This window comes from Dendrobates tinctorius, unplaced genomic scaffold, assembly GCF_039654945.1.
Source record: "Dendrobates tinctorius isolate UK_male_01 unplaced genomic scaffold, ASM3965494v1 ptg000162l, whole genome shotgun sequence".
Classification (NCBI taxonomy): domain Eukaryota; kingdom Metazoa; phylum Chordata; class Amphibia; order Anura; family Dendrobatidae; genus Dendrobates; species Dendrobates tinctorius.
In genome coordinates, this window is record NW_027361829.1 from 30,813,917 (window position 1) to 30,837,759 (window position 23,843).

The 23,843-nt window shown below is 43.6% G+C and overlaps 1 protein-coding gene across 6 annotated transcripts in view; it reads right to left on the reverse strand.

The window, feature by feature from the left end:
- Nucleotides 1-23,843, reverse strand: part of PDE1C (phosphodiesterase 1C) — a 1,540,979-nt gene that overhangs the window by 666,725 nt on the left and 850,411 nt on the right. For all 6 annotated transcript variants that reach the window (XM_073549936.1, XM_073549937.1, XM_073549933.1 and 3 more), the window contains one exon: nt 22,835-22,951. In XM_073549936.1, coding sequence (XP_073406037.1) covers nt 22,835-22,951 — 117 coding nt within the window. The remainder of the gene's footprint in view (nt 1-22,834; nt 22,952-23,843) is intronic.

Consider the following 23,843-nt stretch of genomic DNA (forward strand, 5'->3'; position numbering starts at 1 on the left):
AAACTGATTGATAACTCAGATTCAAATATGTGATGGGAAACCATGTGGGAAGATGTAGCCAGATTCCACAATTCCAGCTTGTCCTACAAACATTGAAGGCATGATATAGTCTTCTTATATAAGTAGTGCACTGCTACCCTGTCTAGCCTGCTTGCTGTGATCGGTGTGCCCCTGAAGATTCACAGTTCAGAACAGCGACATGGTTGTGCACCCAGTCCAATCTAAGTGCACTCCCATGCTGCCTTGGCCTTGGCAGTGAGACGCAGAATCTAGTGGGATCCAGAAATCCAGACAGTCTCAGTGCAGCAGTTCTAGGCTCTGAAGCATAGCTCATGCAAGAGAGCGCTTCTCGCCTAGAAACTGGAGGAAACTCTGAGACTGCAGTGGGGACTTCCACCTAGGCAGCAAACATTATATAATTCATAGAATTATTATCCCTCCTTTGTTGAGAACAAAGATCATTTTATATGTATATACTTCTTAATTATGTAAGAATGTATTTCCAAGCTCTCAAGAGGTGTATTATTATTATTAGCATACTGTAATTGGAAGCATTTATTGAGTTTAGGGGACTCAGAGCTGAAAAATTAGTTTGGTGTCCGCTCCATTATGCTAATTTTTTTCACTTCTCCTTTCACCATCCAAAATTATTACTAACCACAACGGTTCCCACATTGAAGATGGCTTGCTTCTAAGTCTTTTAGTTATACCCATGTAAAGGTGATATGTACACTAACTATGAAAACGTTCTTGACTTTAATATTTATCTATGCTGCTACGTTTTAGGGAATGAATTAAAGCGGCATGTCGCCTGATGTAGATGAAATCAGGCTGGGATCCTATATATCATTGCATTTGGCCAGTTGAGTCTCAGTTTTCACAATTAATGAATATTTGTATACATTTTTCACTAATTTAGCATCCAACATTTTCTAAGGGTATGTGCACACAGATTAGCCTGCGTAATTTTCTGCAGAGAATCCGCATCTCTTAGGTGCGGATTGCTTGCGGACTTCTCTGCGTTTTTGCTGTGCGGATTTGTCATGTGGTACTGGGAATGGATCCGGTCTGTGAACTTTCTCCCTTGTGCTTCTGGAGGAGAGAGAGATAAAAGGAGAGAGAGAGAGGAAGGGAGAGATAGAGAATATGCAGTTGTGGCCAAAAGTATTGACACCCCAGCAATTCTGTCAGATAATACTCAGTTTCTTCCTGAAAATGATTGCAATCACAAATTCTTTGGTATTATTATCTTCATTAAATTTGTCTTAAATGAAAAAACACAAAAGAGAATGAAGCAAAAAGCAAATCATTGATCATTTCACACAAAACTCCAAAAATGGGCCAGGCAACAGTATTGGCACCCTCAGCCTAATACTTGTGTCAGGGTCCTGACAGTGCCGGCGTACAGCCTCCGCTAAGCAGGGACTCACCCGCACCGTAGGGACCCCTGGGGACAAGAACAGCCAGAAAATAAAGATGCACAGGACCTGAATGAAGAAGTTTAGCAAGCCGGCACAGGACCTACGGTCATGTGAACGGTCATGTGACTGCAAGGGGGCGGGGCTTAGCGTCCTGCTTTCAAAGAAGGTAGAAAACTCAAAGTCGGGCAAAGCGGGGTCATGCACAGTACAGGCAAGCAAGGTACAGGAGGGATAAACAGACAGGAGGTCAGACAAAGCCAAAGGTCATACACAAGATATCAGGAAAGTACCAGGGGTGAGAAAGAACGGATAGTCAGGGCCAAGCAGATATCAAAACCAAACAGACGTAGAAGGTACCAAGCAGAATCCAAGCAATATCCAGAGAACAGACCGAGTCATACACAGAGACTCATGCAACCAGAACACAGCACTAACACACTCAGGGGTCACCACACAATGCCAAGGGCGAAAGTATAACTGACGGGGGATGGCAGCTTCCTGAGGCAATAAGAAGCCTCCCCAGAACCAATGAGAGGCCACCATAATAAGTACCAGGTGTGCAGGTGAGAGTCTGCACTGAGGTCAGAACATTAACACCAGCAGTGCCGGTCACCCAGCACTGGTATCATGACAACTTGGATGCACAACCTTTAGCCAAAATAACTGCGCCCAACCGCTTCTGGTAACCATCAATGAGTTTCTTACAATGCTCTGCTGGAATTTTAGACCATTCTTCTTTGGCAAACTGCTCCAGGTCCCTGATATTTGAAGGATGCCTTCTCCAAACTGCCATTTTTAGATCTCTCCACAGGTATTCTATGGGATTCAGGTCTGGACTCATTGCTGGCCACTAGAGTTGAGCGACTTTTGGTTTTTTAGGGTCGCGTTTCGTTTCGTGAAACCCGACTTTTCCAAAAGTCGGGTCGAGCAAGATCGTCCGATAATAGGGAAAAGTCGGGGTCGTCCCGAAACACGAAACCCAATGTAAGTCAATGGGGAATAAAAGTCGGCAGTGAGAGGAGGACAGGAAACACACCTACAGTGCCCATTTGAATGCCAAAAGCATCAATTCTTCTTTCTTAAGCTTGTCAACCTTAATTAACTTCATAATACAAGTTACGCACTGAAAAATGGGGGTTATTTGGCTACAAACTGTGGGGGGGAGGGCTGGCTCCAGGTTTTCATGTGCCCTGGGCGAAAGAGCGCCCCTTTAACACACACCACAACTCATCATGCTCCGATACGGCAGAGAAATAGCGGTATAGTACAATGAAAAATACCTCACTTTTTACATCTCATGACGAGGCCCATCTATTTCTCCATACAGATTCATTGGTCCCATATAATGTTTGAAACAGTATATGATGAGCTCCACATAATGCTACAGTATATGTTGGTCCCCATGGATGATCTCCACTGTCTTATGGGCCCAAATAATGCTCCAAACATAATGGGCCCCATTTCTAATGCTCTAGTGTATAATGGGCCCTGTAAATGCTGCTCCAGTGTCTGATGTCCACCTTTGGAATGTTCCAGTGTATGGTCGGCCCCATCTATCATTCTCCAGAGTATAGTGCTCCCCAAAAATTGCTGTCCCAACATTGAAAACAATCAAATAAGTCTCCTCGCTAGGGAATCCCTGTACTTGTCTGGACAGGTGCTGTAGCTTGCTTAACAGCTCGCCAGCCGTTCTCACGCCCAGTATGGATTACACGTGATTGCACAAAGGTGAGAAAGGGTACCGTATCCCCAGATAACATGTATGGATAGCGTACACATTCAAAATATATGTCTCAGGAGGCAGGCTCAGACGGTGTTAGGCCCAGTATGGATTGCACGTGATTGCACAAAGGTTAGAAAGGGTACTGTATCCCCGGATAACATGTATGGATAGCGTACACATTCAAAATATATGTCTATACAGCATGAGGCAGGCTCAGACGGTGTTAGGCCCAGTATGGATTGCACGTGATTGCACAAAGGTTAGAAAGGGTACCGTATCCCTGGATAACATGTATGGATAGCGTACACATTCAAAATATATGTCTATACAGCATGAGGCAGGCTCAGACGGTGTTAGGCCCAGTATGGATTGCACGTGATTGCACAAAGGTTAGAAAGGGTACCGTATCCCTGGATAACATGTATGGATAGCGTACACATTCAAAATATATGTCTCAGGAGGCAGGCTCAGACGGTGTTAGGCCCAGTATGGATTGCACGTGATTGCACAAAGGTTAGAAAGGGTACCGTATCCCTGGATAACATGTATGGATAGCGTACACATTCAAAATATAAGTCTATACAGCATGAGGCAGGCTCAGACGGTGTTAGGCCCATTATGGATTGCACGTGATTGCACAAAGGTTAGAAAGGGTACCGCATCCCTGGATAACATGTATGGATAGCGTACACATTCAAAATATATGTCTCAGGAGGCAGGCTCAGACGGTGTTAGGCCCAGTATGGATTGCACGTAATTGCACAAAGGTTAGAAAGGGTACCGTATCCCCGGATAACATGTATGGATAGCGTACACATTCAAAATATATGTCTATACAGCATGAGGCAGGCTCAGACGGTGTTAGGCCCAGTATGGATTGCACGTGATTGCACAAAGGTTAGAAAGGGTACCGTATCCCTGGATAACATGTATGGATAGAGTACACATTCAAAATATATGTCTATACAGCATGAGGCAGGCTCAGACGGTGTTAGGCCCAGTATGGATTGCATGTGATTGCACAAAGGTTAGAAAGGGTACCGTATCCCTGGATAACATGTATGGATAGCGTACACATTCAAAATATATGTCTATACAGCATGAGGCAGGCTCAGACGGTGTTAGGCCCAGTATGGATTGCACGTGATTGCACAAAGGTTAGAAAGGGTACCGTATCCCTGGATAACATGTATGGATAGCGTACACATTCAAAATATATGTCTCAGGAGGCAGGCTCAGACGGTGTTAGGCCCAGTATGGATCGCACGTGATTGCACAAAGGTTAGAAAGGGTACCGTATCCCTGGATAACAAGTATGGATAGCGTACACATTCAAAATATATGTCTCAGGAGGCAGGCTCAGACGGTGTTAGGCCCAGTATGGATTGCACGTGATTGCACAAAGGTTAGAAAGGGTACCGTATCCCTGGATAACATGTATGGATAGCGTACACATTCAAAATATATGTCTCAGGAGGCAGGCTCAGACGGTGTCAGGCACAGTATGGATTTGACGGCCCAGATTACACAGCGGAGGAGCAGGGAGAGGTAAAGATTGCAAATGCTGGGGCCCTGCCCAAGCAAGGGGGGCCCACTCGTGGGCGTCGGTACTGGCACTGGGCCCCTCATAGTACAGCAGTGTGTCTGACGGCGGGTGTGCACCACCACCGTCAGAGACACTTGATTGCACTATGAGGGACCCTGTGCCAGTGCCCGCGCCCAAGAGTCGGCCAACCCACCTGTCCAGGGCAACGGCACTCGCACGGTGTCGTGCGGTAGGTGGTGACCCCGGCCATGGGGGGGGAGGCAGCACAGTTAGGGAGTTTTAGAAAGTGGCATATGTTGATGTTTGACATTCAGCTGATGCAAAAGGCGAAATAGGTGAAGTACCAGGAAGAGGTGGACCAAATCAAGCCATTTTTCTGTCACCCTATGTGTCATCAGGGGAAGGTGGGACAAAATCCTTGGAAACCCATGCGTGGTTCATTTTAATGAAGGTTAGATCATCCACATTTTGGGTTGACAGACGGGTCCTTTTTTCTGTCAGGATTGATCCAGCTGCACTGAAGACTCTTTCCGATAGCACACTTGCAGCTGGGCAAGCGAGCTCCTGTAAGGCATATTGGGCCAATTCAGGCCAGGTGTCCAGTTTAGCGGCCCAATAGTCAAAGGGGAATGACCTGTGTGGGAGAACATCGATATGGGAGGAAAAGTAGTTTGTTACCATAGTTGACAACTGCTGTCTCCGGTCACTTTCCATCGATGCAGTATTACCAGTTGTGTGAGCGGTATTTGAAAAATCAGTCCACAACATTGTCATGAAACCCCTGTCTCCAACGCCACTTCTGCTGTGTGCACCACGAACACCTCTGCCAAGCTGCCCCCGGCCCGTACGGCTCGTGTGAGAACCATCACCGCTGCTGTGTGCTGGGAATGCCTCAAGCAACCGATTTACCAGAGTTGCTTGTTTATTAGCCAATATTAGGTCAAGGTTCTCCTGTGGCATGATGTTTTGTAATTTGCCTTTATAGCGTGGATCCAGGATGCTGGCCAACCAGTAGTCGTCATCGTTCATCATTTTGGCAATGCGGGGGTCCCTTTTTAGGATCTGCAAGGCATAATCTGACATGTGGGCCAATGTTCCCGGTGTCAATGATGCACTGCGAGTGCTGGGTGGAGGAGCACTTTCTGGCAAATCCACATCCCTCCAGTCACGCACAAACCCTGTACCAGACCTTGCCACGCCAACATTTTCACTTGCCCCACGAGATGCATCCTCCTCCCCTAAGTAATCATCCCCATCATCCTCCTCCTCCTCCTCTTCTTCCTCCACCTCGTCCAGGAGAGGTCCCTGAGCAGACAATGGCTGAATGTCATCAAGGATTCCCTCCTCCTCTTCCTCCTCATCAATATTGGCTGCAGACGCCTGCTCCTTAAGGTGCGTCAAAGTTTGCATGAGCAGACGCATAAGTGGGATGCTCATGCTTAGGATGGCGTCGTCTGCGCTTACCAGCCGTGTGCATTCCTCAAAACACTGAAGGACTTTACAAAGGTCTTTCAGCTTCGACCACTGCACACCTGTCAACTCCATGTCTGCTCTCAAAGTGCCTGGCCGTGTATCCTCCCACAAATGCATTATAGCCTGCCTCTGCTCGCACAGCCACTCCACCATGTGCAGGGTGGAGTTCCACCTTGTTGCAATGTCGATAATGAGGCGGTGGTTGGGAAGGTGGAGCAATCGCTGCAGCTTCTGCATACGAACGGAGTGTACAGGCGACCGGTGGATGTGCGCGCACAGTCTTCGCACCTTCTGGAGCAGGGCTGTTAACTCCGGATAATTTTTGAGGAAGCACTGCACCACCAGGTTCAAGGTGTGAGCCAAGCAAGGTATGTGGCTGAGTTTTGAAAGGGCTATGGCTGCCACAAAATTACGGCCGTTATCACTAACTACCTTGCCTGCCTCAAGATGTACACTGCCCAGCCATGACTCAGTTTGTCGCTTCAAGTACTCGGCCAGCACCTCGGCGGTGTGTCTGTCGCCCAAACACATCATCTGCAACACAGCCTGCTGACGCTTTCCACTAGCTGCTCGATAGGGGGACACATCATGTGCAACAGTGGCAGCTGCAGATGGAGTGCTCGTACGACTGTGCTCTGTGGACGAGCTTTCGCTTCTGGAGGAGGAGGAGGGTCGAACGCCTACAGCCAACTGTTTCCTATACCGTGGGCTAGGCAGCACTGTCCCACCACCGCTGTCCCCTGTGGACCCTGCATCCACCACATTAACCCAGTGCGCAGTGATGGACACGTAACGGCCCTGGCCATGCCGACTGGACCATGCATAAGTTGTGAGGTGCACCTTTCCGCTCACTGACTGCTTGAGTGCATGGACAATGCGGTCTTTCACATGATGGTGGAGGGCTGGGATGGCTTTGCGAGAGAAGAAGTGGCGACTGGGTAGGTCATAGCGTGGTACTGCATAGGCCATGAGTTCGCGGAAAGCTGTGCTTTCCACCAACCGAAAGGGCATCATCTCAATCGAGATTAGTTTGGCAATGTGGGCGTTCAAACCCAGTGTACGCGGATGAGAGACTGAGTACTTTCTTGACCTACTCATAGTGTCTGGGAGGGTGAGCTGGACTTGAGAGCTGCATATGGTGGAAGTAGCGGTGGACAGGGCGGACTGAGAGAGGGTTGATGATGGTGATGGAGTTGGTGTTCTTTCTGATGGCCTAGAATCAGTCTTTCGTTGATATAACAGTGGGATTCCCTGACTGCTGTGGCCTTGCAACGACACCTCAACATTTGCTGCTGTGCTAACCGGTGGGCTTCCAGTGGGGGAAACAATGTAGCGTTGCTGACTACCTTCATTGTGATCAGTTGCACATGTGGCACTTGAGGTTTGGTGTTGTGTCCACGCTTGCAAGTGCATGCTGGTTAAATGTCTAAGCATGCAACTGGTATTCAAATTTTTCAGATTTTTCCCTCGGCTAAAGGTCTTTGCGCACTTCTTACAGATAACCTTGGCCTGATCATGAGGATTTTGTTCAAAAAAGTGCCACACTGCACTCTTCCTACTTTGGTAGATATTTTGCGGCCTAGCACGCTGTGATCTTTTGACCCTCTGGACAAGCTGTCCAGCAACTCTTTTGATGTTTGGAACCTGTCTTTGGAGTGCTCCGGGCCTGCCAGATAACAGCTGTTGCGATGTCGATGTCTGCTGTGGATGCTCCTCATCTGAGCTATTGGAAGCAGCACCCTCTTCCCCCAATGGATGCCAATCTGGGTCAACAACTGGGTCATCCATCACCTCCTCTTCTATGTCATGTGCACCTTCCTCTGTGTCACCGTGTATGGTGGTATAGTGTGGGGGAAGGGGCACCTGAGTCTCATCAGGGTCAGAATCTGGCTCTGTACACTGCGAGGACAATGTAGTGCTCTGAGTGAATGTACCAGCAGAATCATCCATCAGCGGCTGTGCATCAGTGCACTCCATGTCAGATTCATCTTGGCCTGTGTAATTCACCATTTCACTTGATAATCCAGGCATGGTATGTGAAAACAGCTCCATGGAGTAATCAGTAGTATGGCCTGCGTCATCCTTCAATCTTGGTTGGGGTGAAGGACACAAGGAAAGGTGTGGTTCATGAACATGAGCCTCCAATGACGACTCAGTGCTTTTACTTTTTACAACTGAAGAAGAGGAGGCGATAGAGCTGGAGGCTGAGTCAGCAATGTAAGACAAAACTTTTTCCTGATGCTCTGGCTTTAAAAGCGGTTTGCCAACTCCTAGAAAACTAAGCGTTCGAGGCCTTATGTAGCCAGACGATGACGCAGGCTCAACACCTCCTGCATTCGGTCCTATTTTGCTCTTGCCACTACCATCAGATCCACCACCAACACCATCATTACCAGCTGCCAACCCCCGCCCAATTCCACGGCCTCTTCCACCAGCCTTCCTCATTTTTGGTAGAAATGTAGACAAAATCCAACAAACTATATAGTATGTAAAACAAGGTGTCTATAGGACAGGGGAGATTTTGAATTTCTGCACACACTTTTGGACACTGGACACTTTTGGATTGTGTGAGGCCCACTGATATCTGAGCGCTATGTGACAGGCTCGATGGCACAGCTGTGACCTAAGTGACTAGAGAATAAGTGAGATTTTGAATCTCTGCACACACTTTTGGACACTGGACACTTTTGGATTGTGTGAGGCCCACTGATATCTGAGCGCTATGTGACAGGCTCGATGGCACAGCTGTGACCTAAGTGACTAGAGAAAAAGTGAGATTTTGAATCTCTGCACACACTTTTGGACACTGGACACTTTTGGATTGTGTGAGGCCCAATGAATATCTGAGCGCTATGTGACAAGCTCGATGGCACAGCTGTGACCTAAGTGACTAGAGGATAAGTGAGAGTTTGAATATCTGCACACACTTTTGGACACTGGACACTTTTGGATTGTGTGAGGCCCAATGAATATCTGAGCGCTATGTGACAAGCTTGATGGCACAGCTGTGACCTAAGTGACTAGAGAATAAGTGAGATTTTGAATCTCTGCACACACTTTTGGACACTGGACACTTTTGGATTGTGTGAGGCCCAATGAATATCTGAGCGCTATGTGACAAGCTCGATGGCACAGCTGTGACCTAAGTGACTAGAGGATAAGTGAGAGTTTGAATCTCTGCACACACTTTTGGACACTGGACACTTTTGGATTGTGTGAGGCCCAATGAATATCTGAGCGCTATGTGACAGGCTCGATGGCACAGCTGTGACCTAAGTGACTAGAGAATAAGTGAGATTTTGAATCTCTGCACACACTTTTGGACACTGGACACTTTTGGATTGTGTGAGGCCCAATGAATATCTGAGCGCTATGTGACAAGCTCGATGGCACAGCTGTGACCTAAGTGACTAGAGGATAAGTGAGAGTTTGAATCTCTGCACACACTTTTGGACACTGGACACTTTTGGATTGTGTGAGGCCCAATGAATATCTGAGCGCTATGTGACAAGCTCGATGGCACAGCTGTGACCTAAGTGACTAGAGGATAAGGGAGATTGGATTGCTTTTAAAAAAGCAGTTTGCGGAGCAGTGGGTAAACAGCAATGCCAGCCTGTCAGGAAGCCTTAAAAGGCAGCCCAACAACCAACACCACTGATACACCACTATATAGCCTCCCCTTGCACTGCACACAGTGACTGGTGTGTTGTGCAGGCCAAATTGCTATCAGCAGCAGAAGCAGTTTTTTTTTCTTCTCAGCAGGACAAAAAAAAAAATTGGGATTGCTTTTAAAAAAGCAGTTTGAGGCCCAATGAATATCTGAGCGCTATGTGACAGGCTCGATGGCACAGCTGTGACCAAAGTGACTAGAGGATAATGGAGATTGGATTGCTTTTAAAAAAGCAGTTTGCGGAGCAGTGGGTAAACAGCAATGCCAGCCTGTCAGGAAGCATTAGAAGGCAGCCCAACAACCAACACCACTGATACACCACTATATAGCCTCCCCTTGCACTGCACACACAGTGACTGGTGTGTTGTGCAGGCCAAATCGCTAGCAGCAGAAGCAGTTTTTTGGTCTTCTTCCCTGCCTAACGCTCTCCCTACAGAATCAGCAGCAACCTCTCCCTATACTGAGATCGGCAGAAGTAAGATGGCGGTCGGCTTGCACGCCCTTTTATACCCCCTGTGATGCTCACCAAAGCAAGCCAATCACTTGCATGCCCTTCTGAAAGATGGTGGTGACCCATGCCTATGTCATCACGTTGCCCACAGTGTCCGTGGATCCTGATTGGCTGAAAAAGAGCGCAAAACAAACTTTTGAAACGCGACTTTGGCGCGTAAGTCACCGACCTCGTGGCCGACCTCATCCTAGGGTCGGGTTTCGTTTCATGAAACCCGACTTTGCCAAAAGTCGGCGACTTTTGAATTTTTTCGACCCGTTTCGCTCAACTCTACTGGCCACCTTAGAAGTCTCCAGTGCTTTCTCTCAAACCATTTTCTAGTGCTTTTTGAAGTGTGTTTTGGGTCATTGTCCTGCTGGAAGACCCATGACCTCTGAGGGAGACCCAGCTTTCTCACACTGGGCCCTACATTATGCTGCAAAATTTGTTGGTAGTCTTCAGACTTCATAATGCCATGCACACGGTCAAGTAGTCCAGTGCCAGAGGCAGCAAAGCAACCCCAAAACATCAGGGAACCTCCGCCATGTTTGACTGTAGGGACCGTGTTCTTTTCTTTGAATGCCTCTTTTTTTCTCCTGTAAACTCTATGGTGATGCCTTTCCCCAAAAAGCTCTACTTTTGTCTCATCTGACCAGAGAACATTTTTCCAAAACGTTTTAGGCTTTTTCAGGTAAGTTTTGGCAAACTCCAGCCTGGCTTTTTTATGTCTCGGGGTATGAAGTGGGGTCTTCCTGGGTCTCCTACCATACAGTCCCTTTTCATTCAGATGCCGATGGATAGTACGGGTTGACGCTGTTGTACTCTCAGACTGCAGGGCAGCTTGAACTTGTTTGAATGTTAGTCGAGGTTCTTTATCTAACATCCGCACAATCTTGCGTTAAAATCTCTTGTCAATTTTTCTTTTCCATCCACATCTAGGGAGGTTAGCCACAGTGCCATGGGCTTTAAACTTCTTGATGACACTGCGCACGGTAGACACTGGAACATTCAGGTCTTTGGAGATGGACTTGTAGCCTTGAGATTGCTCATGCTTCCTCACAATTTGGTTTCTCAAGTCCTCAGACAGTTCTTTGGTCTTCTTTCTTTTCTCCATGCTCAATGTGGTACACACAAGGACACAGGACAGAGGTTGAGTCAACTTTAATCCATGTCAACTGGCTGCAAGTGTGATTTAGTTATTGCCAACACTTGTTAGGTGCCACAGGTAAGTTACAGGTGCTGCTAATTACACAAATTAGAGAAGCATCACATGATTTTTTGAACAGTGCCAATACTTTTGTCCACCCTCTTTTTTAGGTTTGTTGTGGAATTATATCCAATTTGGCTTTAGGACAATTCTTTTTGTGTTTTTTCATTTAAGACAAATTAAATGAAGATAATAATAACAAAGAATTTGTGTTTGCAATCATTTTCAGGAAGAAACTGAGTTTTATCTGACAGAATTGCAGGGGTGTCTTTACTTTTGGCTACAACTGTATATGTACCAGACTGAAAATGCTGCTGTGGATTCGCAAAAAAATTGACATGCTGCAGAAAAAAAATGCTGCAAATCTGTGCAGATTTTTCCACAGCAATTCTAAATTTACCATTGACTTGGATGTGCACTACACTGCAGATTTTATGCAATTCCGCGCGTCCAAAAACGCTGCGGATCCGCATTAAAATCCGCAACGTGTGCACAAAGCCTAATTCTGCTCTGGGACATGTCCTTATAGCAACAATAATGCCATCAATTCTGGCATCATTTTCCTTACGTCAACTATCACTCGGGAGGAAAAAAAAACAATGCAAATGAGGTCTTTGGAAACAAGGCATTTTTTAGTTTTTGAAACCAATAAACTATATTCATATAACAAAACTAGAAGATATATTTAGTATTCAAATAAGATAAAATGATGCAGGCATGAGATAAGACCAGAAAAACACAGAAAGACAATAATGTCAGTATGTTGGTAATAGATGTTACCAATTCGAATCTTTACTGCATCTGTTAAATAACGCTGTCATCTGCCCTGTATATAAATGAATGTAACTAAGACAGGAGCCTGTTAGTACAATTCTCTATATGGGGTCTCCAGTAAACCGGATTTCTGAAGCTTAGGGGCTGCTGTGTTGAGAGTTGCGCTGTCCAGGGTTCTGATCTGAACTACTGTAAAAGGGTTACATGGGTAGCCGGGTCATAAGAGCAGGCTACACAGATAGCCTCAATTAAGTAATTCAGGCTTTCAGAGACGCAGACTGGAAGAAGGGTGGTTCATCAATATTTCTTCTAGTCAAATGAAGGAATGGACATGTGCATCTCTCCTGCTAAGATTAATTACAAATTGTTTGCAAAATGTGACTCCTTTTAATGAAACAAAAAGACACAGATGATGCTGCACACAGATTGTCAGGACCACATTTCCTAAATTCCCGTAAACCATATGTGCAGCTGCATCCATGCATCATTTACTTTGATCCAGTGAAAGGTGTCACTTCCTGCAAGCAATGCAGCTTCAGATGGAACATAAATGCAAATAGTACAATGCATGACAGTCACTAATGCAAAATACATTGATATTAGGTACACACCTTTCTGAAATTGTTCTTCTTGGTTCCTGCTTATCAAGCTTACAATCTAATTAGATCAAGGACTAAGAAAGCAAGTGTGAAGTTGCTAATGGAACATCATGGATATATCTTACATTGCATGCATTTTCTCACAGATTACATAAAAGCTTTGTTCTTTCATGATGCATTATGTCTCAAGACTAAGACCATCAAGTTATAAAATTCCTATATGTAAGATTGTTAGAAGTTGGTTAAAGGGAATCTGTCACCTCATTTTGGCGAAGTATTTAAATGACCTGGGTGGTGTTTAGGGTCCTTTCCTCCACCCCTCCTTGGCCGCTGTCCACAATATTTCTGCGAATTTCCGTACTTGGCCTCCATATTACATGCGTGCTGGAACACAGCGCAATACTTCCGGGACATAGTTCACCGGTGCATGCACACTAATGCTTTTCGGCTTTGCCTGCAGTTGTGCAAAGCATACTGCGAGTGCGCGTGTACAGATTGCAATGCATACGCGCTTAATATGGAGGCCAAGTACAGAAATTCACAGAAATATTGTGGACAGCGGCCAAGGAGGGGTAGAGGAAAGGACCAGAAACACTGCCCATCAGACCGGATGCAGGTCATTTAAATACTGCGCCAAAATGAGGTGACAGATTTCCTTTAAAGAAAATAGAACTTTGTCCATGTGTCGAATCCCATTCGATTAAATCATTAATGAATTAATTAAAAAATATATAAATATAAACACAAGTAAATTCACTGGTGCTCATCATTATATTGTGTCATTAAAGGGGTTGTCCAGTCCAAATCGATAAGTCTGCAGTGTGACTATAGACTTATAAATCCCCCCAGTACATGCACTGTGTTCTGTGGGAATTTGCAAGTTTCTGACCAGGGACTAGAGGGTACGTCTGTGTTCTACATACACCCGGTCAGTGGGCGCAGACTTGCTTCTATACACTTTTACAGAACAAGGCCATACCCTCGAGTTGGCCATGCCCACAGAGTGACTGCAGACTTATCGTCTATTTGGACAGGACAACCCCCTTAAGTTCCTTCATCATTAGGTCCTAAAAGAGCATAGAGATGTCATAGAACATGCTCCCTACTCAGTATTTCTTTTTTAAATCAGAATAGTGGGCATCCCCTCTGAAGAACTCCCCTGATCCAATATGACAGGTTATATTGTAATATTAAAGTTCCCCTGTAGCTGGAACTGCAGAGAAAATGTTCAAGGCATATATGTTTATATTAAAAGCTAGTTGTCAGGATATACAAGAGCTTGACCATAAAAATCAGCAGCTCTAAAAGAAAGAGTTAGCTTGATGTGACAAAACCCTTTGAGTGTATCTTATAAAGGGAAACATACATGCTCCTTATCCTCCACCACAAATGCACATAAAGTATTGAAAATAGTAAAGATTAACAACGATGGTGTAATTCCACCAAATAAAAGGGGTATTAATACAAAATATTTCTCATTGTAGGGGAATGCACATACATTTAAAGCTTATGGTTAGTGTTGAGCTTTTGAGCTGAGGAATTCCGATACCGAGTACCGATACTTTTTTCGTATCGGATACCGGAATCGGAAGTCCAAAATGCAATGAACCACTTTTGTGGCTCTGATTGGCTGCCGAAATGACGTCATCATGATGCGCTGTCTGTGCGCATCATGATGCGCCGTCAGTTCGGGCCTTCGGGGGGCTGTGCCGACTGTCCGGGGGTCTGTACCGGCCTGCCGGTGGTCTGTGCAGGCTCCGGTGGTCTGTGCCGGCCTGCCGGGGGGCTGTGCCGGCCTGCCGGTGGTCTGTGCAGGCTCCGGTGGTCTGTGCCGGCCTGCCGGTGGTCTGTGCAGGCTCCGGTGGTCTGTGCCAGCCTGCCGGGGGGCTGTGCCGGCCTGCCGGTGGTCTGTGCAGGCTCCGGGGGTCTGTGCAGGCATCGTCCGATGGGACTACAAGTCCCATCGGGCGATGCCTGCTACCATGACAGTGATTGACACATTAGCCAATGATGGGACAGTAGTAGTCCCATCATCCGGCTAATGTGTTGAATGTAAAAAAAAAAAAAAATTACATGCTACATACATGCTACATACATTCTACATACATACAACATACATACTACATATATACTACATGTAACATACATACTACATACATGCTACATACATACTACATACATAATACATATATACTACATGCATGCAACATACATACAACATATATACTACATGCATGCAACATGCATACTACATATATACTATATATACTACATGTAACATACATACTACATATATACTACATGCTACATACATGCAACATACATGCAACATACACACTACATGCTACATACATGCAACATACTACATGAATACTACATACATACTACATACATGCTACATACATACTACATACATGCTACATACATGCTACATACATACTACATACATGCTACATACATACACTACATGCATGCAGCATACATATTACATATATACTACATGCATGCAACATGCATACTACATATATACTATATATACTACATGTAACATACATACTACATATATACTACATGCAACATGCATACTACATACATGCTACATATATGCTACATACATACTACATGCATAATACATATATACTACATGCATGCAACATACATACAACATATATACTACATGCATGCAACATGCATACTACATATATACTACATGCATACTACATACATACTACATACATGCTACATACATACAACATACATACTACATATATACCACATGCATGCAACATGCATACTACATATATACTGCATATATACTACATGCATGCAACATACATATATACTACATACAATACATACATATAGACATACAGTACATATAACATAGAGTACATACTCACCGTCCTCCACCACTGTAAAAAAAAGTCCCTAGTCTCACTTTATGCCATTGCTGCGTGGGAATTTCCCACACAGCAATGGCATAAAGTGAGACTAGGGACTTTTTTTTTTTAAAGTGGTGGAGGAATACAGTGCGGAAGGATACCTACCTTCCGTCATTGTATTCCTGGAGCTGGTAGAGAACGGTAGCATCAGCTGATGCTGCTGTTCTCCACGCAAGATGGACGTGGGACCCTCGTGGACTTCTGCGGATCGGGGTAAGTATATTGGTGTTTTTTTATTTTGATATTTATTCCTCAGGCGACAATGGCTTCGGGGATCAAAGTGACAAGTGACGGTGAGTATGTACTCTATGTTATATGTACTGTATGTCTATATGTATGTATTGTATGTAGTATATATGTATGTTGCATGCATGTAGTATATATGCAGTATATATGTAGTATGCATGTTGCATGCATGTGGTATATATGTAGTATGTATGTTGCATGCATGTAGTGTATGTATGTAGTATGTATGTAGCATGTATGTAGTATGTATGTAGTATGCATGTAGTATATATGTAGTATGTATGTTACATGTAGTATATATAGTATATATGTAGTATGCATGTTGCATGCATGTAGTATATATGTTGTATGTATGTTGCATGCATGTAGTATATATGTATTATGTATGTAGTATGTATGTAGCATATATGTAGCATGTATGTAGTATGCATGTTGCATGTAGTATATATGTAGTATGTATGTTACATGTAGTATATATAGTATATAGTATGCATGTTGCATGCATGTAGTATATATGTTGTATGTATGTTGCATGCATGTAGTATATATGTATGTAGTATGTATGTAGCATGTATGTGGTATGTAGCATGCATGTAGTATGTATGTTACATGTAGTATATATGTAGTATGCATGTTGTATGTATGTAGCATGTATGTAGCATGTATTTTTTTTTTTTTTTTTTTTACATTCAACACATTAGCCGGATGATGGGACTACTACTGTCCCATCATTGGCTAATGTGTCAATCACTGTCATGGTAGCAGGCATCGCCCGATGGGACTTGTAGTCCCATCGGACGATGCCTGCACAGACTACCGGAGCCTGCACAGACCACCAGCAGGCCGGCACAGCCCTCCGGCAGGCCGGCACAGACCACCGGAGCCTGCACAGACCCCCCGGCAGGCCGGCACAGCCCCCCGGCAGGCCGGCACAGACCACCGGAGCCTGCACAGACCCCCCGTCAGGCCGGCACAGCCCCCCGGCAGGCCGGCACAGACCCCCCCGGCAGGCCGGCACAGACCACCGGAGCCTGCACAGACCCCCCGGCAGGCCGGCACAGCCCCCCGAAAGGCCCGTACAGACCCCAGAGAGGCTGTACAAGGCAAAAATAGGGTTTTTCTTATTCCGATACCGGAAGTCCCATAGACTTGAATGGGACTTCCGGTATCGGAATCGGCGATACCCGATATTTTTTTTAGATCGGCCGATACCATCCGATACTTTTAAGTATCGGACGGTATCGCTCAACACTACTTATGGTATGTTCTCTTTAAATATAACACTTTAAATGTGCATTTTTCATTATATAAAATATCGTTGAAATGGCATTCCTAACTCATAATGAATACAAGAAAAAGATATTTTTTTAATTTCATAACAAATAGTAATTAAAATAACTTCTTAAAGAAGCACTTTCAGCAACAGTTTTATCCTGTAATCCTTTCTAATTATGTCTATATTGCAATGTAGTCATAATAAAATACTTATCGATCGATGTCTTCCCCGACTTCCAGCACCTCTTGAGGGTCATGTAAATATTCGTCTCTCATTTACCGGCTCATGCAGAAACTGTTGTGTGAGGTTCTGTTACTTTCATCAATGTTGACGCCATAGACTTACTTTGTGAAAGCAATTTCTAGTCCTTAAATAAATCTCTATGTGATCCAGCTAGTCTAATTTGAGGGCTCGTGACCTAGAAGAGGACCGGCGTGAAACTGGAAACTAGGGAAGATGGTAAACTCTAAGTATTTTAATAAAACTACACTGCATTACAGACATATTTACGTAGGCTTAGGGGATAACATTCTCCTGAGGAAGAAGTCACACTGACTTTTAAACGCGTTGAGATTAAAGAAGAATAAAATACCATCGTTGCATTAACAAAAACATGGATCGTTATTTCTTCACCAGCGTGGGTAATATCCACTTTTTTTTCTCTCCAAACTGATGTCTTGAATTTGTCAGTTCACTGATGTGTGGATCTGCAGCAACTGTTTGATTATACAGCTCTGGCAAAAATTAAGAGACTAATTTCAAATGTTCAGTTTGTCTGATTTTTCTCTTTGTAGGTATATTTTTTAGTAAAATGTAAATTGTTCTTTTAGTCTATAAACTTCTTACAACATGTCTCTGAATTTACAAGCAATACATTTTGTATTTTTTTCAGACAAAGAAAAATGGTCAAAATTAAAAAAAAAACAAAAAAGAACAGTGCTTTCAGACCTCAAATAATGCAGAGAAAACAAGTTCATAATCATTTGGAAACAACAATACTAATGTTTTAACTCAGGAAGAGTTCAGAAATCAATATTTTGTGGAATAACCATGATTTTTAAAAACAGCTTTCATGCGTCTTGGCATGCTTGCCTCCAGTCTTTCACACTGCTTCTGGTGCAAACATTTAAGCAGTTCTTCTTTGCTTGATGGATTGTGATTAGAAATGAGTGACTTTACCTTTTTTAGGGTCGAGTCGGGTTTCATGAAAACCGACTTTCTCAAAAGTCGAGTCGAACGAAATCGGCTGACTATAGGGAAAAATCGGGAAAAGTCGTGAAACACGAAACCCAATGCAAGTCAATGGGGAGAAAAGTCGGCAGTGAGTGGAGGACTGTAAACACACCTGGCATGAATTTTAACCCCAGAGGTGGCAAAAACTCTCTCTCTTCTCTCTCTACCTCTCCCTCTCTCTCTCTCTCCCGCTCCAGCTACGCTCCGCTTCTCTCATTGGCTGAAAAAAGTCACGTGCAAGCATTCGGCAAAACCCGACTTTGACGCTTGGGTCGCCGACCGCATGGCCAACTTCACACTGTGGTCGGGTTTCATTTCATGAAACCCGACTTTTGAATCTGGCCAACCTGTTTCGCTCAACTCTACTTGTGATTATCCATCATCCTCTTGATTACATTCCAGAGGTTTTCAATGGGGTTCAGGTCTGAAGAATGGGCTGCCTATGACAGGGTTTTGATGTGCTGGTCTCTTAATTTTTGCCAGAGCTGTACATGCCCTAACTTTGTGATTAATTGGTGAGTGCAAACCAAAGTATTAACTTTATATTATCACCGGATAAAACCCTATTGGCACTTTCTCTCTCCCACAGTGTTTTGTGATTCTCACCCAGTAAGATGAAATTCATTTTAAAGTAGACATCAAGTAAAAATTTGAAGTCTTTCTGCAGGAAAAATAACTTGAGTGTTAAGTTAGTATTTTTGCTAGATGTATATTTAATCAGCTAGACAATGGAAAGGAAATAGGCAGTCACAGAACAATATTATAGCAAGTTGTCATAAATATGTAAATGGCAGCCCTGAAGGTATATGACTGTATGTTGTATTTTCCCCATCAGCAATGAAAAATCAGCATTTTACATCCCATATTAAAACCATAACTCTTCTAACATAAAACTTTCAGGCTTTCTAAAGTTATTGGCCCCAATTCATCCTTTTGTGAAGTCACTTTTCCTATTTTTTGTCTTGTTGCATTCATCAAAAAAATTGTTTGTGTGTAACCAGTTTTTGAGCCTTTCTATCACCAAAAGTTGGAATACCTTAAAAAAGTTGTTTGCCTAAAACTGAACAAAATTGAAAACTGCTCCAGAAATATTTCTCCAGAGGAAAACTGGAGTGAGGATCTACAAAAAAAATGTCATGAATCCATCTAAAACATTTTGGATAAGATAAGTTGTAGAGGAAAAGAAAAGACTGCAAAAGAAATACAACTTAAAACTTGGCGAAAAACATAAAGAAATTAGGGTTCAAATATAAAAGTTACTAAAAAAGCAGGAAATTACTCCAGAAAAGTGAAGGAACAGCATTGATGAATTGAGGCCTTTGTATATACAGTATTAACACTGCTCAAAAAAATAAAGGGAACACTTAAACAACAGAATATAACTCCAAGTAAATCAAACTTCTGTGAAATCAAACTGCCCACTTAGGAAGCAACACTGACTGACAATCAATTTCACATGCTGCTGTGCAAATGGAATAGACAATAGATGGAAATTATTGGCAATTATCAAGACCCACTCAATAAAGGAGTGTTTCTGCAGGTGGGGACCACAGACCACATCTCAGTACCAATGCTTTCTGGCTGATGTTTTGGTCACTTTTGAATGTTGGTTGTGCTTTCACACTCGTGGTAGCATGAGACAGACTCTACAATCCACACAACTGGCTCAGGTAGTGCAGCTCATCCAGGATGGCACATCAATGCGAGCTGTGACAAGAAGGTTTGCCGTGTCTGCCAGCGTAGTGTCCAGAGGCTGGCGGTGCTACAAGGAGACTGGCCAGTACACCAGGAGACATGAAGGGGGCTGTGTGAGGGCAACAACACAGCAGCAGGACCACTACCTCCGCCTTTGTGCAAGGAGAAACAGGAGGAGCACTGCCAGAGCCCTGCAAAATGACCTCCAGCAGGCCACAAATGTGCACAAATGGTTAGAAACCGACTCCATGAGGGTGGTATGAGGGCCCGATGTCCATTGATGGGGGTTGTGCTCACAGCCCAACACCATGCAGGATGCTTGGCATTTGCCACAGAACACCAGGATTGGCAAAGTCGCCACTGGCGCCCTGTGCTCTTCACAGATGAAAGCAGGTTCACACTGAGCACATGTGACAGAGGTGACAGAGTCTGGAGATGCCGTGGAGAGCGATCTGCTGCTTGCAACATCTTTCAGCATGACCGGTTTGGCAGTGGGTCAGTATTGGTGTGGGGTGGCATTTCTTTGGAGGGCCACACAGCCCTCCATGTGCTCGCCAGAGGTAGCCTGACTGCGATTAGGTACTAAGATGAGATCCTCAGACCCATTGTGAGACCTTATGCTGGTGCCATTGGCACTGGGTTCCTCCTAATGCAGGACAATGCCAGACCTCATGTGGCTGAAGCTATGGACTAGTCCGCCCGTTCCCCAGACCTGAATCTGATTGAGCACATCTGGGACATCATGTCTCGCTCCATCCACCAACATCACATTGCACCACAGACTGTCCAGGAGTTGACGAATGCTTTAGTCCAGGTCTGGGAGGAGATCCCTCAGGAGACCATCTGCCGCCTCATCAGGAGCATGCCCAGGCATTGTAGGGAGGTTATACAGGCATGTGGAGGCCACACACACTACTGAGCATCTTTTCCATGAGGCATTTCCACTGAAGTTGGATCAGCCTGTAATTTGATTTTCCACTTTGATTTTGAGAATCATTCCAAATCCAGACCTCCATGGGATATTTATTTTGATTCACATTGAAAATTGTTATGTTTTATTGTTCTGAACACATTCCACTATGCAGTGAATAAAAATTTGCAACTGAAATATTTCATTTAGAGTTATCTAGGATGTAGTATTTTAAGAGGGGAAAAAAAGTTGTCGGATCACACAGGCGTTTCTGGCTATAATTCTATGACTAAGGGCTGATAGCCAGAGACGCCTGTGTGATCTAACAACTTTTTTTTTTTCCTCTCATTGTGATACAACGATCAGACGGAATTTTTTGGATCACTGCTGGCAAATTCAAGGCTACCAAGCACATTGAGGCATTCCGTTTTTCCCTACATTTTTTCTGATGTAGTATTTTAGTGTTCCCTTTATTTTTTTGAGCAGTGTATATATTTAGAGTGAGCAATGGCTCTCATTACTTAAAGTGGTTGTTTAGTACCTTTTCTCAATCCCCATTTCCCGCCTTGTAAAAGAATAACAATTTATCGTCATCTCTAGTTCCAGCAATATTTGTGTTGGGTCTCCCAGGGTTCACGTGATGTAACGGACATCAACAGGTAGTCAGAGAGCAGCATCAGCTCTCACTTCTTCTGGATGAAAGATTCATCTCAAGAAAGTGGAAGTGAAGTTGCGCATTAGTGACTGCTGATTGGCTACAGAACACATGTGGCATAACAACGTCATGCGAGCCATGGGACACCTGGTGCTGGCATCACAGATGAGTACAGGCTGTTATTATTTTAGATGGGGGAAAAAGGTGATTGAGGACGAGTTGCCTGAGTAGTGGACAACCCTTAAAGATTTTTATTCTGTCGAAAAAATTTTCATTGACATAATATGAGTCAAATAAATACGAGACATTCTCTGGCCCTTGCTATACTTGCTGTAAGAAGGACACAGTCATATAAATTTGTAGGTCCAATAATTTAATCTTAATAACATTTTTAATTGTAAATCAAAAGGACAAAAATTCAACAAAATTGTTACCATTTAAAGTAAAGTAGATAAGCTCTACATCTAGACAGTGCCAAGATAAAATATGACATCATTAATCAAAAAAGGTAACACAATTAAGAATTTTAATCTGTAGTGAGAAAGTAAAGTAAAATAATTTATTTCCTGCTCAGTATTGTAAGCATCAATTTCATCTGTAGCTACATGGGACGTTCTGCATTAGAAAAATTTTTGCCATCTAGCTAAAAGTCCAGAGAATACTTTGAACTGCATTGAAACGTCTCTGCAAAGCCCCATCTTAAGGTTGTTCCCTTTATTAGCATGAGGTGGAATGGAATGGTATATAGTAAACACCAAAAGCTAAATTATCATTAGCAGTTTATAACAGGCAAATTACTATAGATCATTTAGACTTATAATTTATAATAATTTTCCCAGTAATTCATATGAAATTGCATGATGACTGTAAGTAATATATCTAGTCTTTTGTTATAATATCACCCGATATTTAATTCTGATTCAGTGATTTGTTAACATAGATTTAAAAATTAAAGTATATTTGAAGTCACCCACCTTGAAGCGACTGATCAAATCATAACGTGTGAGTAATTCATAAAATATGAATTTGAGTGCATGATCGCCACTAGCATCATTTAGTGCAAAAACATCAAAGGACCACTTGTCAACATTCTGCAAGAGAACATACAGTTATCAATATTCATAACCCAACACATGGACTGTAACATTAACATACAGATTAAAGCTTACTTTACATCCTTCGAGCACCAAATACGTAAAAATATGCAAAAGATTTTACTATACATTTATTTCTACACATTCTTTTAAAGCAAAATGATCAACACCAAGTATGTCAAACCCAACTATTCTAATAAACACTGCATAATGCAGTTTATACCGTGAATTTGAAAAACACACATAGAACAAATGAATATGCAAATTGCCTCTTCAGAAGGAAGAGGACTTGAACTCTATAGTGCCAACTGTTGGTAGTAGCGATCCTATAAGTCACAATCAACCCTTTAACAAGTCTTGTAATATGACTTAGATTAGATAAAAGCCAAATCAGAATCTCAATTTGCAGACACGGTGTTTCGGGCTATTAGCCCTCGTCAGTGTAAAGTATGAGAACTGATTTGGCTAGGTGAGAGGCTCTGGAAAAATTAAGTATTCATTCACATGTTAATATAGGCTATACATTATATATCCTTAGGAGCCACTGTGGCTAATACTACACCTTGTCCATTTTTCTGAATGCCACTCTCATGGTTCATTTATCAAACTTTGATAGTATGTCTGAATGGTAGGCATATCCATAGCAATAGAGATAATTAAAAGGGATGTCCATTCAAAAGTGAAAAGTCTGCAGACTTCTGAATCTCCCCAGCACGCGAACTGTGGGTTGTGAACATTTGCCGGTTTCAGAGCCGGGAATGGCGGTGACGCATGCGATATGCATACTCTTTGCCAGAGCTCATCTAGGAATGGCCTTGCTCCATAAAAGTGTATGGAGAAAGGCAGTGCCCACTAGGTGTCCACGCCTACTTGACAGCCGTGCCCACTA